Source organism: Podarcis vaucheri (genome assembly GCF_965113315.1).
Source record: "Podarcis vaucheri genome assembly, chromosome: 1".
In the NCBI taxonomy this organism is placed as follows: domain Eukaryota; kingdom Metazoa; phylum Chordata; class Lepidosauria; order Squamata; family Lacertidae; genus Podarcis; species Podarcis vaucheri.
This window is the reverse complement of record NC_138759.1, coordinates 52,780,834-52,803,450: the sequence shown is the minus strand read 5'-3', so window position 1 is coordinate 52,803,450 and position 22,617 is coordinate 52,780,834. Positions and strand designations below refer to the sequence as shown.

General features: G+C 44.1%; 1 protein-coding gene across 10 annotated transcripts in view; it reads left to right on the top strand.

Annotated features, from left to right (window-relative positions):
• DGKZ (diacylglycerol kinase zeta) overlaps positions 1 to 22,617 on the top strand; it is a 157,320-nt gene that overhangs the window by 71,060 nt on the left and 63,643 nt on the right. The window contains exon 2 of one of the 10 annotated variants that reach the window (XM_082223967.1): positions 1,515 to 1,614. The exons of 6 other annotated variants lie outside the window; for them this stretch is intronic. In XM_082223967.1, coding sequence (XP_082080093.1) covers positions 1,529 to 1,614 — 86 coding nt within the window. In that variant the 5' untranslated portion in view covers positions 1,515 to 1,528. Of the gene's footprint in view, positions 1 to 1,514; positions 1,615 to 14,137; positions 14,283 to 18,111; positions 18,135 to 21,492; positions 21,564 to 22,617 lie in introns of those variants that run through there. 3 more of the 10 variants (XM_082223963.1, XM_082223961.1, XM_082223969.1) reach the window with 3 other exon arrangements.

Sequence of the window (22,617 nt, the reverse complement as noted above, 5' to 3'; positions counted from 1 at the left end):
GATTCTTTTCGGGGTTTTAGCTCCTCACCGCCCAGAGGAGAGAGTAGGGGCGGGGGGGAAGGGGGCCCTGGAGGGGAGGTGGATGTCAGGGAACTGACATCAGAGGAAAGGGAGGTGGTAGGGCTCCCAGAGGCTGGGAGAGAGTCAGCAGCTAAAGCAGGGACCAGCAGGGGGAGCGAGGGGTCTCTGGAGGAGGATCTCAGTAATGCTGCGAGAGACGCAGCAGCCAAGGCAGGAACTAGCAGGGGAGAGAAAGGGGTGAGAGACACGTCCAGCGAAAACAGCGGGGAGGTGTCAGAAGCAACCGTAGGGAGACCCATACTTCGCCGGAAGCTGCCACGTCGTGAGTCCAGGAGACGCGTTTCCGTTAAGGAGCTTCTTTGCTGGAAACGCTTCCGCAGGCAGCCACTGTCAGACTCTACTAGTGACTAGAGCAGACATGTCTGAGGAGCTCTGTCACACACAGAGGTTTGTGGAGCCGCACAAACTCTGAGGGGGCACAATTTTAAGCACAAGCAGCTAATCATCCCCTCACAGTTCCCTTCCCCTGCAGTTGACCAATTGCCAAAAACTTCCATACAGAACATGTATATTTATGACCCTCAAACTTCACTGTGCCAATAATTAAGTTAGGTACAAGAATCAATTAATTTTCCAGTCTGTTATGTACTGAATTTTCCTTGGTGGATGTCGATCCCAGCCTTCTTCTGAATTAAGCAGCCTATGTTTCGGCAAGCGAGGATCACCACCATTAATGTCGGATAGTTTTGGATCATTAATAGGCCATTGCATCTCTACAGAGGTGCTGTGATTTCTGCAACTACAGTACATAGGAAAGCCAAATTTCATGCGTTGCTGAAGACAGATGAAAGGAAGTCCTTCTTTGCATGGCATTCAGGGCCATGAGATGTAGCGATGGCCACAAACATAGATGGCTTTAAAGGGTGAGGGGTGTTAGATAAAGTCATGGAGGATAAGGCTATCTATGGCTACTAACCATGATGGCTATGTGCCCCCCCTTAAAATTCAAGGGTCTCTGAGTATCAGTTGCTGGAGGACAATGGGAGAGGGCTGTTGACCTTGTAGGCTTCCCAGAGCATCTAGTTGGTTAATGTACAAAGAGAATGCTGAACTGGAGGGGCCTTTTGTCTGACCCAACAGGGCTCTTCTTATGCTTTCACATTCACACTTTGAATGTAGAGCCCAAAGTGATTTTAGAGGCAGTGTTCTCTGGATAGGTGGTGGTCTCTGGGTCTGCTTAGGAGAAGAGTTGCCTTTTGTGACTTCAGAAAGGGAAAAAGGATTGTCTGCCTATATGAGGGCATTGCTGTTTGCTCTGAGTGCTGTTCTGTACTCCATAGACATGTCATTGGCATTCAACTTTTTATTCCGGGGAGAGGTGCAGTATGTCTGCTATAGTAAGTACAAGCAGAACAAAGGGTAAGAAAGGAAAGCTTTTTCTCTTAGTCATGGGCATGGCTGGGTCTTGCTGACCACTATCTTTGTATCCCCAGACTCCATCTGTCCCATGGTGATGTCCTGCCTTGCCACCAGGGCAGCCAACCTGGCTGATGGGGGAGTCCACAGGATAAAGCACAGGCCAGCAGTATATAAGTATGTGGTCTTTTTACTAGCTTGCCCAAGCTCTGTGGTGCTGAAAGGCTGCAGCTCCATCTACGGCTGAGCAAAGGTTGCTTTTCCGCCTACATCTCACCCTGCTAGAGCTAATGGGGGCCTCTGAAACAAAGGCTGCTTACTGGGTCTGCATGAGTCACTAACCTTTGTGCCAGGGAGCAGCGTTCGGTGCTTGAACATGCAAATCTGGAACCTCGTGTCTATGTGTACAGAGTGAAATTTATCTCTTTGAAATGACCTTACTGAGTGAGGCTTTCCCATAAATGACTGATACTGGCGGGTGGGCCAGCTGAACCCAGAGAGGTCTGCTTGGAGTTGCCACTTAATTCTCAGCTACTTCATTTCCCCCTTAGCAAGACCAAGCATATTAGAATAATAGAATTGTAGCGTTGGAGGTAATGCTGAGGGTCATCTTCTCGTTCAACCCCCTGCAATGCAGGGATCTTAGCTAAAACATCCATGACAGATGGCCATCCAACCTCTGCTTAAAAACATCCAAGGAGGGAGAGTCCACCACCTTCCAAGGTTCCACGGTTGAACATCTCTTACTCTCAGAAAGTTCTTCCTGATGATTAGTCAGAATCTCCTTTCTTGTAACTTAAAACCATTGGTTTGGGTCCTACACTCTGGAGCAGGAAAAAACAATCTTGCTCCATCTTCCATGTGAGCACCCTTTGGATATTTGAAGATGGCTATCATATCTCCTCTCAGTCTCCTCTTTTCTAGTCTATACATACCCAGCTCCTTCAACCATAAGGCTTGGTTTCCAGACTCTTTATCATCTTGGTCACCCTCACCTGCACATGTTCCAGCTTGTCAATATCTTTCTTAAACTGTGGTGCCCAGAACTGGACACAGTACTTCACGTGGGGTCTGACCAAGGCAGAATAGATAGGGACTATTACTTCCCTTGATCAGGACACTACCTTTCTGTTGATGCAGCCTAGAATAGCATTAGGTTGTGTGTGTGTTTTGCTGCTGCTCCTGCTGCATCACACTGTTGACTCATGGTAAACTTGTGGTCTACTAAAGACCCATAGATCCTTTCCACATGTACTACTAGCAATCCAGGTGTCCCCCATCTTATATTTGTGCAGCTAATTCTTCCTGCCCAAGTATAGAACCCTACATTTGAAATTCATTCAGTTAGTTTGGGCCCAGTACTCCAATCTGCTAAGGTCATCTTGAATCCCGATTCTGTCTTCTGTGGCATTAGCTACCCCTCACAGTCTGGTGCCATCTGCAAATTTGATGAGCATCCCCACAATTCCTTCATCCAAGTAATTTATAAAGACGTTGAACAATGATGGGTCCACAGGCTGACTAGTTAGTAGTTACCTTGGCTGTCTCCCCCCACCCTTCTTGAAAATGGGGATAACATTTGCCTGCCTCTGGTCTGCAGGGACCTCAACTGTTCTCCAAGAATGCTTATAGAGGCTCTGGGATTACACCAGCAAGCTTCTTTAGTGTCCTTGGGTTCAGCTCATCAGGCCCTGTGTGATAATTAATGTTAATTGTGGACATTGTAAAACATGCACATCAAACAACCATAATATAATGCCTTTGTCGTTAGTGGCTACAGTTAATATTGTTGCATGGACCAAGATCTATTCCCCCACCCAATAACAGTTGTTTTCAAACAATTATGAATCTTGATGGGTTGGGGGGGCATGTATTTTAAAAATTTTGTGGGGTGTGCATTTTATTGACTATTCTGCATCCCACTGAGAAGATTGTTAATCTTATACTTTACTAGACCTTGGGAAAGGAATATTGGATCTTCTTTGCAACTCCTTTCATAATTTTGTTTACTTCCATTATTCTTGTATCTAGACAATATGAACATTGTAAAATTTCCTGCCATCAGTGAAGAACAGTGCGACTGTACTGATGTCTATCCCAAGGGGGCTGATCTGAATTCACAGTTTCATAATAGCCTTGCTTTTCTTGGTAGATGTTTAGTGGGTGAAGTCATATAAGTTTTCCATCTTCACAGAAGGTTATCAACAGAAATGAGTCTCTGGTTTTTTTCTTCATCCTCTGTTAGATGTGAAAGGCGGGAGTCTCAAGCTTCCTGTTCACTCTCTAATACTTTATGTCACTCCTCTGGGTGGATGAGGACAGTTGGAGTTGCTATTTTGTGTATACTCTGAGAGAAACTAAATTTGTGAAAAGTTCACAGCTAACATCCCCAAGAATGATTGATATTTGTAAACATTTTTCCAACAAAACATTTATTATTTTTTAAAAAAACCTGACACTGTTTGTCAACCACGTAATCCAAATAGCAGTATTCTCAGTGAGCCTAAGGAATCCATGAGTGAAATTGTGCAGAAAAAACAACGAACAAAAATGGCCACTCTGCTGAAAGATGAGTGTTTTCCCTGTGCAAAATCCTTTCTCTTGCTGTTGGCCAGAATAGGAATTGATATGATGCCATCAGAAAAGTGGTTTGATGCATGTCAAAATCCTGTGTTCTTTTTCATCAGCAAAAGTTAACCCAATACAAAAGGTGTTGGACGACAACTCTCTGGCTAGCATGGTCAATGGTCTGGGGTGATGGGATCCAACAACATCTGGAGGGCTACAGGTTTCCTATCCCTGCATTATAGAGTTGTCACACAGCCTAGCTACTTTGATCTCGAGAGCAGCTTGGGAGATGTGGTACTGAACTTTAAACACCAGGGGGAATATGTGATCCTCCTTCTAATGCAGACATATGTTAGAAATGGGCCCCTTTTCAAACACTAGCTTTTAAAGTGTACCCAGTGATAAGGCTTTTACAGCATACTCTCCTGAGAAACACTGCCCCAGCTCAGCAGTCTGATGTTTGTGTGTGTGTGTGCACGCACACAGTAAATAGTTAATTTCATTAGGAATTGCTTCTCTTTGAATATTTGCAAGCAGGTATCTCTCTTCCCTGGTCTCCTTTCCTCCCCCCCCCCACCTAATAGAAACAGAGCATTGTCATAATTGTCCATTTGGGAATGGAGCCCTGTAGAGACTTCCCTGGGAAGAGGGGAGGAGGCTGCTGTTTAGTGCCTTTGTAGAGCACAGAACTCTCCATAGCATTTACTCATTAGCTTCTACCCTGCTTTTTCTGACACTCAGCTTTGCGCTCAGGGGAAGTTCATTTAAAAAGGGAAGCCATTAATGAGAGCTTGCTAGCCTCCCTACTGAGAGCTCTCTCTTGCTGCATAGATATTGTTAACCCTGTAGCACCAGGACTTGCAGCATCTGTTAGGTATTGCTAACAGACACGTCCAGGAACTGTACAAGGGAAGTCAGCATCTAATATTTCCTATAGCAGTATCCCAGAAGTATGTTGAGGAATTAGATTAGCTCAGAGAACAAGCCCCCCTGAAAAAAAAAATATTTCCCAATAAGATTTGATGCCCAAGAAGAAATGGTGTTGAAATTTCCCTAGCTAAACAGTAGATCATAAAATAATAGAACAGTAGAGTTCAAAGGAACCCCAAGGGTCATTGAGTCCAACAACCTGCAATGCAGGAATACCGACAATGGCACGTAATGCAGTGGGGCTGGTGCTAGTACTAAAGGAGCTTGCAGATGTCATCTCAGAACCTCTGTCTATAATCTTGGGGAACAGTTAAAATAAAACCATTTTGCTTTCTGTAAATGAAGGGGCTATGTGTGTTTCAAAAGATCAAATCAACTTTAATACCAGCAAGATAATGCTCTTCCAAAACTAGGGCTGTTGCTTCATTTTAAAAAGTTGATTAATTGTATAAGTTTAAGATTCATTATGGTGCTGGAGGAGACTCTTGAGAGTCCCATGGACTGCAAGAAGATCAAACCTATCCATTCTTAAGGAAATCAGCCCTGAGTGCTCAGTGGAAGGACAGATCGTGAAGCTGAGGCTCCAGACTTTGGCCACCTCATGAGAAGAGAAGACTCCCTGGAAAAGACCCTGATGTGGGGAAAGATGGAGGGCACAAGGAGAAGGGGACGACAGAGGATGAGATGGTTGGACAGTGTTCTCGAAGCGACCAGCATGAGTTTGACTAAACTGCGGGAGGCAGTGGAAGACAGAAGTGCCTGGCGTGCTCTGGTCCATGGGGTCACGAAGAGTCAGACACGACTAAACAACTAAACAACAACAACAAGATTCATTAATTAAATGTTCATATGGATAAGAACAATAGATCTGAATTCTGAAGCAAGAAGCATACTGCCTTTGTTTTTAGGTGTCTTAGCCTGGCATCTTAGCAGGCATCATCTTAGAAGAAGCATTCTCTCCTAAGGAAGAGAAAAATGAGAGATGCCTCTTTTAAGATGGTGCTTGCCATTCAGCATTCCCTAAATACTAGTACAGTTGTACCTTGGAAGTCAAACGGAATCTGTTCCGGAAGTCCGTTCAACTTCCAAAACGTTCAAAAACCAAAGCGCAGCTTCTGGTTGACTGAAAGAAGCTCCTGCAGCCAATCGGAAACCCCATCAGACATTCGGCTTCCAAAAATAGTTCGCAAACTGGAACACTCACTTCCGAGTTTGTGGCGTTCAGGAGCCAAAATGTTCGGGAACTGAGCTGTTTGACTTCCAAGGTATGACTGTATTCTTGTAAATACTTGTAAAAAGCTTCCTATCCAGTTAATTTTGGGGGAGCTCTAGGATGAATAAAAGTTTTGAAACTGATCAATCTATTAAATGCTGCAGTGCAATCTAAAACAACATTTAATCTGTACCTAAGTACTTGAAATTCAAGGGGACTTTGCAGTAAGAAAGTGTTCTCACTTTACTAGAGCTCTTCATGCCCGTAAATGGACACTTAAACACTTGATCGCATATGCAAGTTTATTTGGAAGCAAGTTATCATTAATTTTAGTAGACTTTACTTCCAAGTACAGTTGTACCTTGGTTGTTGAATGCCTTGCGACTCAAATGTTTTGGCTCCTGAACTCCGCAAACCCAGAAATAAGTGTCCCGGTTTGCAAACTTTTGGGGGAAGCAGAACGTCCAGTGCAGCTTCAGAGGCTTCTGATTGAGTGCAGAAAGCTCCTGCAGCCAATCGGAAGCTGCGCCTTGATTTTCGAACATTTTCGGAAGTCAAACGCACTTCCGGAACTGATTCCATTCGACAACCAAGATACGACTGTATATGTGCTTAGGACTGAAGCCTATTTATTCCCCTAAGCATGCTTGGCACCACATTGAGCTCAGTAGGGCTTTCAAGGAAATGTGAAAATAATTGCAACCATCCATTTTTTGGGGGGTGGGGTGCACCTGGAGGAATCACTCAGGGGAGGGAATCCCCCTTGGAGTAGATGGCATACTGTTTAGTTTAATTTTCATGCTTAGATGTATCTTCACAATGCCCAGACTCAGTGGGGCAAGTACAGTATGTAGTGTCTTCAGTCTCAGTATGTGAAGCCTTGTAAGAATGAAACTCATTATTATCTACTTGCCTCAAAAAAGAAGCTCATCAAATGTTTTTATTCATAGAAAGTAAACTCTTACAAATTTAGGGGAGATGTATCAAAAGAGGATATACTACTGCTACACAATATATCAATTTCTTTATATCCTGTTTGCTGATAAACAACATAGAAGAAACCTCTCCATCTGCTACATGAGAGTACTGACATAAGCACCTTGCTGTAACAGTCTAAATACAGTGGTGCCTTGCAAGACGAAAAGAATCCGTTCTGTGATTCTCTTCGTCTAGCGGTTTTTTCGTCTTGCAAAGCAAGCCCATTGACAGATAGCGGATTAGCGCTATTAGCGGCTTTTAGCGGCTTATCTGCTGATTGGATCAGCTGATAAGCGGCTTAGCGGCTTAGAAAAGGGGGGGGAGGGGAAAAAACCAGAGGAACTCGCAAGACATTGCCGTCTTGCGAAGCAAGCCCATAGGAGATTCGTTTTGCGAAGCACCTCCAAAACGGAAAACTCTTTCGTCTAGCGAGTTTTCCGTCTTGCGAGGCATTCGTCTTGCGGGGCACCACTGTATATTAAATCTTCTATGAACTTCTTTCATACTTGCAGGCTGTCACCTTATGGGTACAAGTTTTCAACTAAATAAATCACTACCTTAGACTCTTATACCTTGAGACGCTTTGTTCCATTACATTGAGTGTGCTGTTGCCATTTCCATTTTCCACTTTGAATACAGGAGGTCATAGTGAATACAGGAGGCACTAGTGTGTAGTTACTTCCCATTTCATTTTTGTATAGCTGTATGGTGTAGCTTAACTGTGCTTGTATCAGGTCCCCATAAATGACTCTTGCATTCTGAGAACAGGACCTCAGTCCTGCTGCATTGAAGGGCAGTCCGTGATTTGCAATGGATCACTTGTCAAAACAGTGATGGGGAACCTCAGACCTGGAGGCCAAATGTGGCCCTCTCTAGTTTTTGGGACTGAACTAACCCTCTCTCTTTTTTCAGAAACATGTATCATTTCAGATTTAATCTATGTATTTGGCAATTCATACTGATGTTTATCTGTGATAGGTTTTTGTATTTTTATCTTCTCGTGTGATGCTTATTCTGTTCTCTTCTTCTTTATTGAAGCTATTGTTCCTTGCCCTGAGATTTTTATGTTAAGGGTGGGATGTAAATATTTTAAATAAATAAATAAAACAATCAATTAATTCAGTAAATCTCATAATTCATCAGGCATGATTTATTTTAATTGAGTAACCTGGAGGACTGGTTTAAAACTTCCTTGCTTAAGTGACTGAACAAAAGCTCTGTGAAGATTTTTTAACATGTATTGTACTTTTGTTCACCGAAAATTGTATTGTACTTTTGTTCACTGAAAATTGTCACCTACTTACTGTCTTTGGTAGTTCTTGCCATGTTGATTCTTTTTCTCAAGCAATAAGTTCCTAAACCTCAGTGGTCCAACTCATGAGTTAATTTTGCAAAGATATGTAAATTCCCTTCTGCGCTTGAGTTTTTGGGGCATACAAATCACATTTACAAGCTACATTATTGCAAGAATGAAGCATTAGAACAGGCATAGGCAAACTCGGCCCTCCAGATGTTTTGGGACTACAGCTCCCATCATCCCTGACCACTGGTCCTGTTAGCTAGGTATGATGGGAGTTGTAGTCCCAAAAACGTCTGGAGGCCAAGTTGGCCTGAGCCTGCATTAGAGGCATTTTTGGTGAGTTAAAACTTTTATCCTACCAGTTTAGCAGCTGGGATTTTAAGAGAGATGTCCGCAATTGCCAAATATTGTATTAAAGCCATGAGCATCATTACCTTATCATTTATGTGGATGTGAACTGCTACTTAACTGCATCCAAAAGCCATTCTTAATATAGTTTTGGCCTGGAACATTTAAAAAAAGGGGGGGTGTAATTCAGCTGCCCAGAGCATCTGCTATGATATTATCTGACCTCGGTTCTCTTCATGCTAGAATTTGAAAGGCAAGTGAGAGAAATTACGCTTTCTCTAGAGTGTTGAAATATTTACACTTGTCCCCATTTTGCTGAAGAAAACTGAGTAATCACTTTCTTCAAGTGATTTTCTTTGCTCACTGGAGGGATTGTTTTCTGCCACATCAACCTCCTTGTAGGCTAAGATCTTACTCAGAGGCAGACCCCCTTTAGGTAGCGCCCCCCACCCCCACCCCTTTGAGGTGATGTGAGTGGCAACAAGGGACAGGGCCTTCTTGGTTGTAGCACCTTGCTTGCAGACCTCTCTCTCAAGGGTGTCTCACCTGGCAAATGTCTGTTAGGTGCCTGGCAAAGGCAGTTTTATTTGCCCAGGCTCCAGTTGATCTCAGGTGTATTTTCATTTCTGCTGTGGTGGTTTTTAGAGCTGCCCCTTACTGTTGTCAGCTACTGCATATTGGTTATTTTACTGTGCTTTTTGACCTATTGTCACAGTAAACTGCCCTGTGATCCTCAGAGGAAGGGGAACATATTTAATAATAATAATAATAATAATAATAATAATAATAATAATAATAATAATACTGTAAACTGCCCTGGAAATGTTGAAAGGTGGACCAAGCATTTATTTAATATTTAATTAATATTTTAACAAATGCACTTTCCCCTGCTTCTTCTCTTGGGCTGTCACAGAACTCAAGGGCTTCCTTTCTTTTAAACTGGCATAAGAATGGGCCTGGAGCTGTATCAGCCATGGAGAAAAAGAACCCCTTGGGTGTACAAGGATTGTGCTTGATCCTTTGGAAAAGTCATTTGACGTTTCACACTTTCACAGATGAATGCATAAGTATGTAACAATCATGGCTATGAAGACTTCGGTCCCTCTTTTTACTTCGGTTTATGACATCCTGTGTTAGGTTTTCTAGTTATACATCAGCAGAGCAGCAGTAATGCAACTTCCCCCTCCTGTATCTGATACAGCAGTGTGGTAAGTAGAGCTAGCAATCAGTCCAGAAAGCGATGGGCTAACATATGCTTCTTATGTGACATATGACATGCTTCTTGCACTAAAACTGCATTGTGACCTCTGCCCCACCCCTTAAGATAGTATTGTATAGTCTCTTCTTTTTCTTAAACGTCAGTATACAGTGGTACCTCGGGTTAAGAACTTAATTCGTTCTGGATGTCAGTTCTTAACCTGAAACTGTTCTTAACCTGAGGTACCACTTTAGCTAATGGGGCCTCTTGCTGCTGCTGCGCCGCCGCTGTGTGATTTCTGTTCTCATCCTGAAGCAAAGTTCTTAACCCGAGATATTATTTCTGGGTTAGCAGAGTCTGTAACCTGAAGCGTCTATAACCCAAGGTACCACTGTATTCTAAATTACTAAGTGCTGCCTGTGTGCAAAGCATTTTGGAATGAATGAATGGTTTCACTGTCTGTAGGGCAGTTTCTGGATTTAACACTCCAACTGTCATTATTTCCCAGCTGAGTTATTCTGCATACTATGGGAGGAAATTTCATGAATATCTCGTAATTAAAGTATGGGAAGAAGCAAGTCTCCGAGCTCCAAGTTTTTCACTGCCAAATGATTCTACATAAGGGCAACTCCATACTTCCTGCAGCAAATGTGCTTACTGCATTTACAGCAAGACTATTTAACATAGCAAATACACAGTGGGTGCACAGCAAACACCTATGTACATGCGCCTGGTGTTCTTGTCGTGCTTTGGCTTCCCAGACACAAGGGCTTGTTTCGTTTCATTTTAGATGCATGTAAAAGTGAGCTGGTCACCCAACGGTAGTCCTCCTAATTGTGAGCACAGTTGCTGAGTGCGAATGGTGCAGAGTCAGAGCAGAGCCACTGAGAAACAATGGGGGGAATTGGCATAACTGGGAAAGCTGCAATGCTAGCTTAGCAGCTGGTGTGTTGCTGCTACTTACTAGGAGGGAGAAGAGATGGGGAGGCCAGTGTGGTGTAGTCACAATGGCTGAAGTGTCCACACTGTGCCAACCTCCTCACAGCCTCTCTCCCTCCTGGTAAGTGTCAGAAACACAGCTGCCCTGGTGTTCGCTTTGCTGCTCTTTTCCACTTGTATAGTCAGCAGAGCCTCAAAAGTTTGCACAGGTAAAGGTAAAGGGACCCCTGACCATTAGATCCAATCGTGGCTGACTCTGGGGTTGCGGCGCTCATCTTGCTTTACTGGCCGAAGGAGCCGGCGTACAGCTTCCGGGTCATGTGGCCAGCATGACTAACCCACTTCTGGCGAACCAGAGCAGTGCACGGAAACGCCGTTTACCTTCCCGCCGGAGCGGTACCTATTTATCTACTTGCACTTTGACGTGCTTTCAAACTGCTAGGTGGGCAGGAGCAGGGACTGAGCAACGGGAGCTCACCCCGTCGTGGGGATTCGAACCGCCGACCTTCTGATCTGCAAGTCCTAGGCTCTGTAGTTTAACCCACAGCGCCACCCACATCCCTTTGCACAGGTACCACCCGCTCTTTCTTACCCCACAAATATCTCAGTGGGGATAGAGCATGTTTAGTAGCCACATAATGTTCAGTATCACTTGGAAAAGAAAAATAGGAATTGGGGGAGTGGGGTGGGTAGGTTTCCTGCTTTGAGGAATGCCTTTCTGGAACCCTGAACAGGATTACACATTTTAGATGGGACGCTACTGTTGTGGAAATAGGGAGGGGTACAATTTACCTTCCTCGGTATACTGCAACATTTTGCAGCAGTTGACATTTCTATTTTGTTTTTGTTACGGGAAATGCTGGTATAAAATAGCATAGCCAGCACACTTCCAGCATGAGCTAAAGAGCTCCCCCCACCCACCCACAGTTACTCTCTCTTACAAGGGCTGAAAATAGCTGTCAGTTGAGTATCTTAATATTTGCATGTTACAGTATGAATGATTTTAAAAATTAGAGTGCTCAGCATTGTGGTTAACCATATTTGGTTAGTCTGCCCTTTTAGGCTGCTTTCCAAATTACATATTATTCCTCTGTTACACAGTGGAGAAGAAAGCATTATCTTCATTAAATATTAAAATGTATTCCTGTATGATGATCCTGTAATATGTATTTTATTTAGTTAAGAGGAAGATTGTAGTGAACTTTGATAGATCTAATTTTTGTTGGGAGAGGGGCAAAAGGAAAACTAAAGCTTGTTGAAAGCTGCTTTCATCTACATGTTTTAAAAATGTGTCCCGCGTATTCACAAATTAGTTGCAGGAAAAATAAACCATCTTATTGATTTAATGCCTGCATGTATGTTTCACATCTTTCACTTTCACAAAGTAAAGGTGTGACTCTTAAGATTCTTCTTGACTGCTTTCCCATAATTCCATTGTCCAAGTTTGAGGCAGTACTGTATAGCACAGGGGTCTGCAACCCGCAGCTCCGGAGCTGCATGTGGCTCTTTTACACCTTTGCCGCAGCTCCGGGGCGGATACTAGCGAGGGGAGGAGGCGCATTGTGCACCCCGACACTCCCCACTGTGGCGGGCGCTGTACTGGCTGTGACGTCGCATGGGGGCGGTGCGTGCGTTAGTCACACACCGTCCCGACGTCACCTTCCCGCCCGCCCGCTACATTGTAAGGGGCATGTACGCTGGTCACTGCATTGAAAGGGGGCATGTACGCTGGTCACTGTTTTGAAGGGGAGTGAAGAACACACACACAGAAAAAGGTAACTAGTTAATTTAACGTTTATTTCTATGAGGAGGAGTAATTCTGAGGGGTCAAACAAAGAAATAAAAAAAAAGTGACAAAAAAGTTATTTTTATAATGACGAGTTTTGCAGCTAGCTCCCAGTTTTTTTTCCCTTCGGAAATGGGTCCAAGTCGCTCTTTTTGTCTTAAAGGTTGCAGACCCCTGGTATAGCATGAACGTTGTGCAAAATGAGACCTGGAAAATGTTCATATTTGTGCTCAGGAAGCAGAAATGCAAATCTACTTCTATAACATTTATCAGCTTCCCTTCCATCTGCAGTTCCATCTGTATGTACATTCCACATGAGAAGATATTAAGGGCTCAATTTAAATGAGTTGTATCAAGTGCAATATCTGTTCCCAGCTTGCACGGGAAATCACTCAGGGAAATAATTTTTGTTGTCATCATGATGGAGTAGAATATCATTCAATGGCACTTTGCTTTGACTACCGTGGGTGGGACTGTTTGTCACTCTTCACTCAGGTAACTGAAGCAGCAACAGTGGCACAGGACCCTGATTAGAACCAAGTAATAAAACTAAGGTGTTTTCCTAAAGGTCCAATATGGTTGTCTGCACTATTTGATAGATACAGTGGTGCCCCGCAAGACGAAATTAATTCGTTCCGCAATTTTTGCTGTCTAGCGAATTTTTCTTCTTGCGAAGCACGGTTTAAACGGTTTAACAAAGTCGCAAGACGTTTTCGTCTTGCGAAGCAAGCCCATAGGGGAATTCGTCTTGCGAGGCAAATCGCGAATGAAAAAACCTTTCGTCTAGCGAGTTTTTTGTCTTGCGAGGCATTCGTCTTGCGGGGCACCACTGTATGTCATAAGCAAAGCTTATGACTGAGTGCAAGGTCTCTTTAAGCAGAGAAACGACTGGATGGGAAGGAAATGAGGCAATGAAGAAAGTGACCTTTTGCAGTTGCAAAAGTGGGTCAGTGCAATTCTACTGAAGCAGAAGTGGGTCAGTGCAGGTGTCTTCCCAAGAGATCAGGATTCTCTTGAGTCCCCTTTAAGGGATGTGTATGCAACGCTTTTTAAAAGTTTGGCCAATAAAATACTTCTGAATCAAAAGTGTGTGTGTGTGTGTGTGTGTGTGTGTGTGTGTGTGTGTGTGAAGCTAGAATTGTTTGCATGCTCTCTTGCCATCCACCCCTGACACGTTGTGTGTATGTGTGTTAAGATAGAATTAATAAAATAAAAAGTTGCTAGTTGGCCCCTGAGTAATATAGCTCTATTGTGTGTTTCTTGTTCTGCAAGGACTGTCTGAACGCTGAACTTAGCTGGGGTCAGTAAGTGTGTTTGTGTTTGTGTCTCACTCACTCACTCATTTCATTCCCCGCCCCCTTAGAGGTAGCCGCCCCCATAGCAGCCGTAGGAGGAAGTGCCTGTTGGTTATTTTAAAAAGGGCTGTCATGATTTGCAGCATGGGGAGGAGGCAGTGGGATAAACAGAGACCTCTCTCTCCAAACTAGGACTGAATCTCTTCAGGGCTGGCAGCCTCTCTTCCTCCTGCAGCTGCTACCCAGGCTCCTCTTCACCTGCAAGAATTCTCCCTTCAGCTTCGGATCAGGTCACAAAGGCTCTGCCCGTCCCCTCCTCTTCCTCCCCCACCCCGTGTTTAACCGTTCTCTGCTTAGGGTTTGCCATTCAGGGTGAGGAAGTGAGGCGCTTTTGAGAGCGGGAAGGGAAATGCTGGATCTCTGTGTGAAATAGCCTCACCCTGTGACTCTAGAGACATGGCAGGAGAGCAGGATGAGATCCTTTGCCGGGTGGGTTAAACATTGTTGGAAGCTGCTCAACAGTAGTTTCAGAAGCTTCCGGAGGGAGTGTTATTGTGGGTCAGTTCTGTGTCGTTTGTAACCATAGGTTTGAGGGGATTTGCAGTTAGGGCCGCCTTTGTTTCCAGCTTGGGGGGAGAGTTTTCCATCTTCTCTCTGCTTTGTTATGAACCTGGCCTTGAAAGAGAGAGAGTTTCCTGAGACTGGAGGTGCAAAGTGACTTCATTTTTATTTTATTGCAACAAACTTGAGGCCAATTTACTAGTTGTGTTTGGATGTTGTGTCGCCATCAAAGGTTGCCTTTAATATGTTGGAATGTGCTGAGCTTGGTTTCACGAGGCGGGGGAACAGACGTTAGCACAGGGCAGTGTGTTTTTGCTTTACCCCTTGGGTTTTTATTTCACACGTGAGGTGTTTGTATGCACCTGCATCCATGTTGGAGAACCAGAGTTATCTGGTTAGGAGAAAACAATTAAACTGACATTGTGCTGTACCTTAGCAATTTTTTAGTGCTCCTTGTGGGGGTTGATTCATACAGACATCTCACTGCAAAGAAACGAGGACCGAATGTTAAGTCACCCATAAGAACTTCACCATGTTTAAAAAAATGTCTTTTGAACCAGATGGTAGTGTGACTGGCAAGTGGATGAGATGGTGTGGACAGCTGCAGCAGTAATAGGACAGGCTTGTCTGCTTAATGCAGCCTCACTGGGTATTTGCTGAATAATGCAGGTTGGCAAGAGGGTGTCAGAGGTCCTGTGTGGTTTATTGAGCAGGGTCCCCAGCAGTTTTTTCAGAGTTTGCATCTGGGTCTCTGTCCCGAATCATAGGGGAGACAGTGGTGGCCTTTTCTTTTTATCAGTAGATCACAGACTAGGGACTGTAGCAGGGCCTTGTTTTTCCCCTGTTCAGATTCTATGCTGGAAAAAAATATGAAAGAAACTCCTTAAAAAATTCCTCCCCATCTTCTGTTCTGTCAAGGGATTTGTGAACCGACAGCTGCTTTCCTTACACAGACCAGTTGTAAAGAGCAAGTCCCTCTGGCGAAGCTCGTCTAAATTTACTTGTGTGAGACAAGGGTTCTGTATTCCCATAGTGGAGCTCCCACAGGTTAACTTCCTTGTAGCCAAACTATTTAGCACTGTATCCATATTTTTCAAGGCTGCCTTCTGCCTTTTAACATTATGCCTGAAATTCTCCAGACTGGGCTTAGGTATCTTAAGAATGCTTTCGTCTTCTCAAGGTACTGTGTGCTATGGCAAAATGTGAAGATGTTATACAAGAAGTAGTTCCAAACTATACCCTGTTTAAAGCATGCCATCTGGTAATCTATATGTAGCAAATGGTTTGTGTCATGCAGTTCTCTCTATGGCTTGGATGAAGTGACTTTCCTCCATGCCACAACAAACCTGAAGGTTTAGAATAGTGGCGAAAATAGTCTGTTCTGAATGTTGAGCTATCGCTTTCTAAATGGTGGAAGCCAACATGTGGAGTGACTTAAAATGGCCCCTATATGGCAACCATAAACATGTACACATGCCATAGGAAAGGACTAGACCAACAGAGGGTACCTGCTGACCAAACAAAAGAGTAAGGTGTTTATCAACCCCAACTGCTGACATTTTTACTAGGTAAACTAATAATGCCATTCACCTTCCTAGTCAACAGGTGATTGCGTTTTCACAGCACTTGACCTAGCCTAAGAACCTAGAATAGCTAATATCTGTATTCTCAGTTGCTACATTATTTTCCTACACGATGCAGGAGTTTTGCCATCATAACCAATTGCTCCAAGGTTGGTTAGGCTCCATAATAACGTTTTGTTCCAACCAGCAGTCAAGGCTTCACAGTTGAGGAGCAGATGTGCCCAGACAGTCATACATGTATAAATTTACTTATTGCATATTTGTAAGAGATGGTAATATTAAAGCATGGAACAGCTCTATTTTTACATAATTTGAAAATACGTCAGCCCAAAGGGAAAGGTCTCTTTCCTCTTGGGCAGGCTGGATTTCTTTTATGACTGTAATGCTTGACATTTCTGTGATGACCTTTTGGTTTTGAACCAAAAAAAAAAACATGTCTGAATGTCAAGGTGGGAGGGGGCACTATAAAACATGTTACCATAGTTCCAGTTTAAAGTTTAGTAGGCTAATACTTCTGGCAAGGAAAATGTCAGAATAATGTACGTTGAGGATGTACATCAAACACAAGTAGGCAGTTAAGGGTTGAGAACACCACACATTCCTTTATTATTATTCCTGAGGGTGTTCCCTTACAGTTTTGGATTCTTATGTTTTCTGTCATTCAGATATATCTCAAATGGATCCCCCGTAAGATATTTTGTCTTTTGAGGGTTATGCTCTTAAAAAAATACCAAAGTACTCTGTGCCATCCCTTTAGAACATTGGGAATAGTGGGGTCTCTCTGTTCAGTTCTTGTGAGCTGAGGTACATGAATATTAAATGGTGCTGAGAGACTATGTTTTTCACTTCAGATTTTGGGGTGAAAAGCTGGATGGGGATTGTTCTTTCTTTGTGCTGTTTTACTGCTATTCATAGCCCTCATCAGCTGCTATTTTGGCACCACTCTTAAAAAATCTAACTCCTTCCTTCAAATTTAAGAAACAGTGAAGTTTTCACAAAGCCAGTCAGCTGGCTTGTTATGATTTAAGAAAAACAACAACAACAACAACAACAACAACAACAACAACAACAACAACAACATAATATTATTATTATTATTTCTACCCTGCCCATCTGGCTGGGTTTCCTCAGCCACTTTGGGCGGCTTTCAACAGAACATTAAAAACAGAATAAAACTTCAAACATTTAAAAAACTTCCCTAAACAGGGAAAGAGCAGAGTGTATATTTTTAAGTAAATAAAATAAATAACTTATAATCTAGCCAAAACTAATTGACTAAATGATGACTTAACTTGTGTTTGTGAAGCAGAGCATCTTTAAATGATGCTGAAGAAGCAGACAATTGGGGCTGCAATGCAATCAAGCTACAAAATATATGGAGAGGCGAGTGCTGAAGGGAGATCATGTATCTGCTTATAGCGCACCCAGTGTTGTGGCCAGTCGGTTTGGGAAGTGGGTGGTCGCGTGTGTTTGTATGGAGGATTGAAGATTTCTAGCACCTTTTGCACACACACACCCCAAAAAACCCCAAGGCAAATGGGGATTGCACTGTTTCAGTGGGAGAATATATTTACAAAACACACACATGCACACTTTCTGTCATTTCAGCTCAGTCACTTCAGCCATTTGGGCATATCAGAAGTTTTTAATGAGAGTAACGAGGAAGGACTGTAGCAGAGTGGTAACATAAGAACAGGCCAATGGGCCATCTAGTCCAGTGTCTTGTTCAGTAGAAGCCTTTGAGAATCCCATTAGCAGGACCCAGAGTGCAAGAGCGCTCTCGCTTCCTGCAGCTCCAGCAACTTGTATTCAGAAGCAAACTGGCATTCAGAAGACCCAGGTTCAATCCCTGGCATTTCCAAGCACCATGAGGAGAGAATACTATCTGAAACCCCAGAGAGGAGGAGCTGCTGCTGCTGCTGCCAGTTGATGTAGGCAGCACTGAGCTTAGATGGACCAATGTTCTGACTCAGTATAAGGCAGCTTTCCTATGTTCCGGTGAGCTAAATATGAAAGTTGCACCATTTGACCTTCCATCTTGTTGCAGATATGAGGCGCTGGGCTATAGTTACTTAGCACTTCCCATTTCCTATCTGGATGTGTTGAGAGCAACTCCTTCTTTCTTGCTTCTCATGTTCCTTCCTGCCATTTAAAACAGGATGCAGGGATGGGCCCTGGTGAGTAGTAGGTCCAGTAGGTCCACAAGGGCCCATTTCCCATGAACACACTATGCAGCATTGCTTTGCTTGTCTCTTCTGCTTAGAGTGCAGCCTTCTAACAGTTTATTTTAGTGTAAATAGCATTGTTTAAACATGGCAGTGAATGCATTTTACGGCATGTTTTCCCCAGTCTAGATGGTTATCTATGTGATGTTTGTGTGTGCATGAATGTGAAGAATGTCTTCCTTTCTGCCAGATTTGGGTAACTAAGTAGTAAGACTATATATCCTGCTGCTGCGCATTAGGCTTGATACACGGATAAGGAACAAAGCTGTGGAACCAGGAATCTGCCATCCCTTGCCTGCTGTGACTGTGTGCGTCTGGTTCTGCATCCCTGGCAAAAGCTTATTAGCATCAGCATAACAATAATAATAATAATAATAATAATAATAATAATAATAATAATAATAATATCTTTATTGTCATTGCCCCCTTCGGGGACAATGAAGATTGAAGAGCTATGGTTACTGGGCAGACTGGAGCCAGCAAACACAAAATGATATTAAGAAGAGCTATCTGCAACTCTTTGAGATAGTATTATCTCATGGCTTCAACTTGCAGAGCAGAAGGTGGTTCTACATTAAATTTCGGAAGTACAGAACTTTCATTGGACAGGGGAGTTGGTAATTTTACACACACACACACACACACACACACACACTTTAGTGAAGACTGGATTATGGCATTCTGCTTGGCAGGACAGAAATGAAATAGCTTTATGGATTATGCTTCCCTGCCCTGTCGGATTTGATAGCTGGCTGTGTCTTGAACAGAGCTTGGGAAGGGAGATGGTTGGTAGCCTCTTGTAAACTGTTCAAATCACCCTCCACAACTCCAGTTATTTTGGACTACACTTCTCGGCATTCCTGACTATCGACCATTCTGCCTTGGGTTGACGAAAGGTATGATTTAAATATTTTGGAGGGCACCAGGTTGGAGAAGGCTGCTCTAAGTTTTATGATAGGACTCTGGGGTATAGATAAATGTAAGTATAAAACAGGAAGGCTGCAAAATATTTTCACTGCCTTATCAAAAGTCTGCAAGTCCAGAAATTCTGTCACTCCTTCAGGCACAAAGATGGAAAGGTAAGGGGGAGTTACGGTATTTCAGAATAAGGTCAATGTCTCTCCTTTGGGTAGCCTTGTTAACCCACCCACCCCAGTTAATAAACCATCTCTGTATTATTTGTTTTTGTTAGTTATACAGGCTTACAAATTTGCTTGTCTGATCAAACCCACAGGGTTGGAAGATCCCCAGAAAGGCACCGAGTCAGACTTATCAGATACGTTTTTCTGTACCCAGTAGAGATAGATAGCTCTGGGGTGGGGGGGATGCAAGAAAAGATTCCACAGCCTGCCTAGGCAATTTGCTCCATTGTTGTGCCATATGTTTAAAGATTATATGTCTTTCAAATTATAGATTTGAAAGACACAGACCAAAAGGCATAAGTCAGTAGATATTGAGGCCGTACTTTAGTCTGCTTAAGAAAATAATGGAATTTCTTTGTCCATTCAGAAGGTTTCTAGAGGAACAAAGGTTACTCCTGATGTGGTTGGATGGAGTTGCTCTGTGTGTCTTTGGGGATATGAGCTGCTTCTTTGTGGGTTCTCAATGCTGAAGTAATAAGAAAAGGGATATTTGCTAATAATGAAATGCTGGAGAAGTTGGCAGTGCTCTTTGACCTTTCCTCTAGAACTGTCTTCACTGACCTCTTCATGCTGATGCACTCCATAAGTACTTTAGGACTTGTTAGAACAGGACACGTGTGAGTTAAGTGTGCCTGCACATCAAATTTAAACCAGTTTCAAATTCATTTAATAGTCATAATGGTGCTCAGCCCAGGCATTACCGTTCTGTGATGAGGATTAGTGATTTCTGAGCATTGTCACAAAAGTAGTCCAGAGTCCAGAGTCCTTGGAGGAAGGGGCCATGATGGTTTCAGTGTGTAAGGTAGTTATGCCAAGAACTAAACACATAGATGGAGAACCTGTGACCCTGCAGACTTGGTTGGCCTCCAACTCCCATCGGACCTATTCAGCATGGATGATGGGAGCTGTAGTCCAGTAGCATCTGGAGGGCTGCAGGTTCCCTCTCTCTGGCATAGAGGCTGCTTGCACATTCATTCCAAGAGACCTGCACATGTGACTGGAGAATTATTTCTGTGACTACCCTGTGACTGCCTGGCCAGGTGTCATGGTGCCGTCAGGCAAGGAATGTCCAGTGTGAATAATTGACTGTACATTCCCAGTTTAGGAAAAGTCATGTCCGTCATTCCTTTGTCTCTCAGCTGCTTCTAGGTGTACACTTGATGAGGTGGTTGCTGCAGCAGAGAGGTCCAGCTTATGCTGCACACAGGCAGGCGAAGATTCTGCTTGCATGTAACCAGCTTCTGCTCCTCTCACCTCTGGTCCTGGGAGACAGTGCAGCAAGAGAGGTGGGGGCAGGTGGAGGAGGAGGTGTGGAAGCCCTTTCCTCTACACCAACCAGACCTCTCCCTCCCTCTTGCACTTGTTCTTCACTCTCCAATCCTGCAGCTTCTTTTGCCTCAGACTCTTATCTTCCAGCTGTTACAGGCTCCCCTAGACCACTGATACAGTCTTCCAAGACAGTCGCCAACCCCAGTTCTCTTGGTTCCCACTCCTCAGTATCCGGTCTCATTGTCCAGCCAGTCCCTGACGCCAGGGCAAGTCTTGTTTAGCTGCAGAAGAGAACAGAAATCCTTCATTGGTAGAGGCAGTTGGCTGTTGTTAAAATGCTTCTGTTACCCCATTTATTGCCAATACTGCTTTCCTCAGTAGCAAGTCTGAGTGTGAGCAGACACACCTGCTCCTCGAGCAGGCCTTGGCACTTGGTTGTGGTTCTTCAGCGAGCCCTAAAATAAGACTTGGCTGCTGCTCGCGCACAGCCAGCTTGGTTCTCTCACCCCACAAGGCTGTTACGTACGTGCAAGCTTGGCTCTGAAGGCCAGGCACTCAAACTGCGGAGGCTTCTGTGATAACTGCCTGTGTACTTCAGAATTCTTGGCAGCTTAACAAGCACATCCTTTCTGGTTAAAAGGCAGTTGGTGGGGGGGGGGAGAGAGAGAGAGAGAACTTCTGTTCAGGCAAATGTTGAGTGTCCCTCTCCAATAACTGAGAACTCGAGTGCCTCAGATGATTCAAGAGGCTTTGCATCTCAAGGATCATCCCCTGCATGTTTCTGGTGCCAGGTGGGTGCATGTGGTGTATGATTCATATGCCACGTTTACTGGGAAATGAAAGGGGAAACTGGGCCGGGCCAGCTAACTCTGTCGAGTCAGGGGAAGACCCTGTGAGAAATGCACACCCTCCTTCTTCTCAAGCCACTGTGGCTTTCGGTCATGCTGCTCAACCACAAATGGCCCATCTAATCTGGTGCGCTGCATCTAGCAGAGCGTAGGCCCTGGCAACTATCATAGCAAGGAAAGCCCTCCTCCTCTCCGCATGCCTTTGGCGAGCTCAGCATGGTCGAGTGCTGTGTGGTGCAACCGCTGCAGATCAGGAGATGCAACAGCCCAGCTAGAGTGGAAAGAGGATCTCCGAGAGGGGAGGCAAAGGCAGCTTCGTGTATGAGAAAGTGCATCTTGGGATGTCAGGAGGGTGTGGGAGTAAGGAAACACGAGCTGAAGGAAAACTCTGGCATGTGAGCCGCACCGGAGTTGGAGCGGAATCCCCGGCCAAGCTTCCCAAGCCTCTGCGGCTGCCTGTTTTTAGCGTTCTGATGGCAAAGCGATAGTGAGCAGAGCCCACGAGGTCCCTGTGTCAACAGTGGGGATTATTAATAGCGCTTGTACTTCTAGCAGTTTCCTGATCCTGGGGATGCTAGTAGCTGATGTTATAGGAAAAACCCCACTTGGCAGGCTTCAGGGTCTGCCCTTCTTGCAATATGCTCTCTTTGCAGCCTGTTGCCTTTTGGAAGGGAGAGAAATGGACATTCCTGTGACCTCTCTTAACCTGTGTTGCAAAAGTAAACCAGTCCCAAGCTAGCTGCATTTAATACAACAGGCTTTGTGTCTTACTCTAGGGGTAAATGGCAAACCGAGGGCCACAGGAATACCCACATTCAACCATTCATTCTACACACCAAAAGACTCACAGAAGGCACTGATGGTTGGAGCCTTTGTAGTCAACTGCCTAGTGACTTGCAGGATTCCTGAGTTGGGAGTTGTGGCTGGGGATTGCCAAGCCTGTTGTATGCAGGGGGTGGTGTTAAAACAGTGCAGAGCAATAAGCTGGAACTCTCCT